The sequence below is a fragment of the Propithecus coquereli genome, unplaced genomic scaffold (genome assembly GCF_000956105.1).
Source record: "Propithecus coquereli isolate 6110/MARCELLA unplaced genomic scaffold, Pcoq_1.0 Scaffold172, whole genome shotgun sequence".
Taxonomy (NCBI): Eukaryota; Metazoa; Chordata; class Mammalia; order Primates; family Indriidae; genus Propithecus; species Propithecus coquereli.
In genome coordinates this window covers 5,525,812-5,530,284 of record NW_012141858.1, presented here as the reverse complement: position 1 = coordinate 5,530,284, position 4,473 = coordinate 5,525,812, and the positions used below count along the sequence as shown (strand labels likewise).

At 35.1% G+C, this 4,473-nt stretch overlaps 1 protein-coding gene across 1 annotated transcript in view; it reads right to left on the bottom strand.

Moving 5' to 3' along the window:
• Positions 1-540: 540 nt before the first annotated feature.
• The window catches only part of RAB21 (RAB21, member RAS oncogene family), a 28,350-nt gene continuing 24,417 nt past the window's right edge, over positions 541-4,473 (bottom strand). The window contains 1 exon segment of the mRNA XM_012642076.1: positions 541-2,146. Within this exon segment, the coding sequence (XP_012497530.1) occupies positions 2,004-2,146 (143 nt within the window). The 3' untranslated portion in view covers positions 541-2,003.

The following is a 4,473-nucleotide window of genomic DNA, read 5'->3' as shown; positions in this document are numbered from 1 at the left end:
CTAGCTTAAACATTATTTTACTTCAGTGAGAAGAGCTTATTTCCCATCTACATCTACAACAGCAGGAATGGCAAAGCTTTCTTTATTCCATCTGAAAGACAGCCAGGAGGGCATAAAAAAATTTTCCTGCCATACTCATGATTCCTGCTTCCTCCCCTACTCACACAAAAATACTAACTTCACAGGAAATCAAGAGAGCACACAGAGTATAATCATCCCATAAAAGAAGACAATTTTAGCTTATCACCCTGACTCTTCCCACCCGACCCTCCTCAAACACACATAACAAAGAGGTCAGTGTGGTGAGTTTGGTAAGGAGGATAATTAAAGAAGGTCAAGCAAGGGTTCACAGAACACTTAATACTAAGTTAAAATTCTATGTCAATTCATTCAACTTTTAACCCACTTGGGAAGGTTTAAGCTATTAACTTAAAAATACGGTAGTACTTCTTCAGTAACTATAACCTCTTAATTGCTCATATTAACAGCTTTATTGCATTCTACTGCTTCCTCTAAGAAGTAAATCCAGGGACCATTCCATTTTAATCTTATACATAACATTTACTAGTTTTCCAGGCATGACAGAAATGGAAAAATATATATATTTGAACAAGAACAATTTAAGTTAATGTCCACGATCTGTGTTCCTTCTGTGAGCAGTGCCTGATTCTATTAAAATTAAAAAATTGAAGTTCAGTCCTATGCTTAAGAAAAATCTAATGAGGGACTAATTAATAAAGTATACAAGAATATAATTCTATAATAAATCTTTCCAGTGTTCACTATAACTGCATTACACATAATGTTTCCCTCCACAGTAACTCAGAAGGATAGTTCTTATAAATCAAAGAGAACATTCCATATTCATCTCTGGCAAGCAATGAACAAACACAACTTGCTCACAAAGGATCTGAAAGTGATGCCCCAGGAGCATGAACTACCACTAACATGCTATATGAATGAGTCTTGGTGAGTGGCTATTATCTGGAATCTCTTTCTCTCTTCTCACACCAGTGAACCTATGTCATATAAAGGCTAAGAGAAAACTAAAGCTGCTGCAGAAGTGAAACACAGCATGCTCCACTCAAATTCTTCTAAGGTAACCATTTTAAAGGAAAACCAGCAGAAGTCATCTCTTTTATAAAAACAAATACATTAAAAAAAAAAAAAACCCAAACCAAAAGGCAAATGCTGCTGCTCAATCATCAGATGGACTTACAGAGGCAAAATATGTGACAACAGCAATAATTCAAGTAAAGTATGTGTGAAAATTTAAACACGCCACATTCAAGTTAAGACAAAAGTGAAGGGGAGCTATGATCTTTATATCAGAGTCAAAAAGCTTAGGCATTATCACCAAATGTTAATTCACTTTACAGTCATCAATGAAACTACTACATGTATTTTTGCACTTTGCGCTTGTAAAAGCAGATAAAATATTTAATATGTAATATACAATCTATTTTACCAGCTCAGCATACAGGATGTATACAGATTATATCAAAGTAGTAGACAGTTAGGGGCCTGTGCAAACCCTGCAAAAATAGTACTTCGGGTATCTGCTAATTTAAAAAAAACAAAAACAAAAACAGTTTGCTGTTTAGAAGTGATACAATTCAAACTACCACAAAATACAAAGGGCTGCAAAAATGTATACCATTCCCACAACATATATAAGTTATTAAATAAAGATTTGATTTAAAAGAATATAAATGAAGCCTTTAAGTAGGTCTTTTCTACATGCATATTATTCCTCATTAAAGAAAAAAATATGTAAAAAGGCCATTGGTAATTGCTTTGTTAACATTTGTAGAAAATGCCAATTCTCTGGTCACAAACTCCACTAAGTTTAGCACTTAAGGTCTCTGCAGTGTTATAAACGTAATTTAAAATACTGTTAATTCTATAACTCCGTTGGTAAAATAATGTGACTTGGAATATGGCAGTCTTCATGTTGAGGGCAATGATCCACAGTTTTGTTTTAATTTTTTAAGTGTGAACAGTTATCCAGAAGAACAGCACCCTCCACCTCCACTCTGCATTTGAGGTTCATCATCGATAATTTGTACGCCTCGCCTTGCAGTTCCTGGTTGACTAGAGCCATTGCCTTTTGCTCTCTCGTCCACTTGTGCTGTTTCTATCATCCCTAAAACAGGGAGAAAGTAAAAATTATTAGGACCAGAAGTGTTTTCTCTTTCTATAATTTCTGTATAACACAATGATAGCTATTTCTGACTTTCAACCAACAAGGTAACTAAATACGATGAACATTGTGTCAGCCCACTAAAATAGCTTCACCTGCAAGTTTTAAAAACCTAGGATCAAGTAGCAAGCATATTTATCCAGTGGTATAATGAAATTTCAATAAAGACATTTTTTTGTTTTGTTTTGAACAAATGACTGTGTATAAGAGTAATCCTTAAGATTTTCCCAACATACTTAGATTTATGTCCAAAAAAATCAAATTGTTCCAACTATAAGTGATATTTAGGTAGGGTATAGGATTTATTCTTCAACTAGAAATGTAATACATTTAAGCAAATGACATTTGAAAGAATAAAAGAGTTTAAGATGAGGGAACTTTGAAGAACAAAGCTGGAAGACTCGCACTATCTGATTTAAAGATAGAGTATAAAGTTAACACTAATAAAGATAGTGAGATATTGATGAAAGGAGAAACATAGATCAGTGGAATAGAAAACAGAGTCCAGAAATAGATCCCATATATATGGTCTCTTCATTTTTGACAAATGTGCCTATGGTTATTCAATGAAGAAAGGATAATATTTTCAAGAAACAGTCCTAGAACTGGATATCTAAATGTAAAAAATAAAGCTTAACCCATACCACACTGTATACGAAATCAACAAAAATGAATTATAGACTTAAGTGTAAACTGTAAAATAAAATTTCTGGAAGAAAACACAGGAAAAGAATCTTTGTAGCAGAAAATTTTTTTGACTTTGGCTTACACAAAGATTTTGCATATAAGAGAAAAAAACATGAATCATAAAAGAAAAACTGACAAATTGGACCTAAAACTTCTATTCTTTGAGAGACATGGTTAAGAAAAATGAAAATACAAGACAGACTGGGAGAAAGTTATTTGCAAAATACATATCTGACAAGATAACGGAAGAAAAGAGGGAGCTCTTAAAACAGAACAAGAGTTTTTAAATCTGGGTCTATAGACTGCTCTTGAACAATGGTTTCCAATGAGGAAATAAGGAAACATTACAAATTTTCTTGATACTTATTTTTCTTAACCTTTCAAAACTGCCATTTTTTAGCTAAGTTTTAACAAGTATAAAATATTTAGTATTTGTATATGTTATATAATTTAAAAAATGTTTTTTCTTCCACAGACACCATGGTGACTGTTTTTTTTGAGGTAAGGTCTCACTCTGTCGCCCAGGCTAGAATGCAGTGGTGCGATCACAGCTCAGTGTAACCTCTAACTCCTGGGCTCAAGCAACCCTCCTGCCTCAGCTTCCTGAATAGCTAGGACTACAGGTGTGTGCCAACACGTTCAGTTAATTATTTTTTAAGGGATGGGGTCTTGCTATGTTGCCCAGGCTGGTCTCAAACTTCTGGCCTCAAGGAATCCTCCCACCATGGCCTCCCAAAGTGCTGGAATTATAGGCATGAGTCACTGTACCTGGCTATAATTTTTAAATGAATATGGAGAATACTCATTTTTTTTTTTTTTGAGACAGAGTCTCACTCTTTTGCCCGGGCTAGAGTGAGTGCCGTGGCGTCAGCCTCGACCTGAGCTCAAACAATCCGCCCGCCTCGGCTTCCCAGAGTGCTAGGATTACAGGCGTGAGCCACCACGCCCGGCCTAAAGACATAAGATTTATAACATTTGTAAGCCACTAATCCAGAGCCTTGCTACTCAAAGTCTGAGGCCTAGCATCATCACCACTCAGCTGTCTGTAGAAATGGGGGCCGTAAGCCACACCAGACCTACTAAATCAAAATATGCATTTTAACAAGATCCTCAAGTGATTATGCAAAGCAGTGGTTTGCACAATTTAGTGTGTGTCAGAATCATATGGAGAGTTTACTAAAACACAGATTCTGGGCACCATCTCCAGAGATTTTGATTCAGTAGACTTGGGGTAAGGCCCAAGAATTTGCATTTCTAACCATTCTGAAGTGATGTTGCTGCTGATCAGGGGACTTAGATAATCACTATTCTAGAAGAATTATGAATGACTTCAGGGCTTCATAAAACTGAAATTTAACCCAAAGCCTGTGTGTGTGCATGTGTGTGTATGAATATAAATTTCTAGAGCAAAAAACAGTTTCACCAAATTCTCAAAAGAGTCTATGGTTTATAAATTCAGGGACTACAACTTGATAAAGTAATTTCCATCCATTATTACATAGACTAGGGATTTTCTAAATACAGTATGTATTCCATTGGTGATATGAGAAATGACTTTCAGGTTATATACAAAGAAATTTATT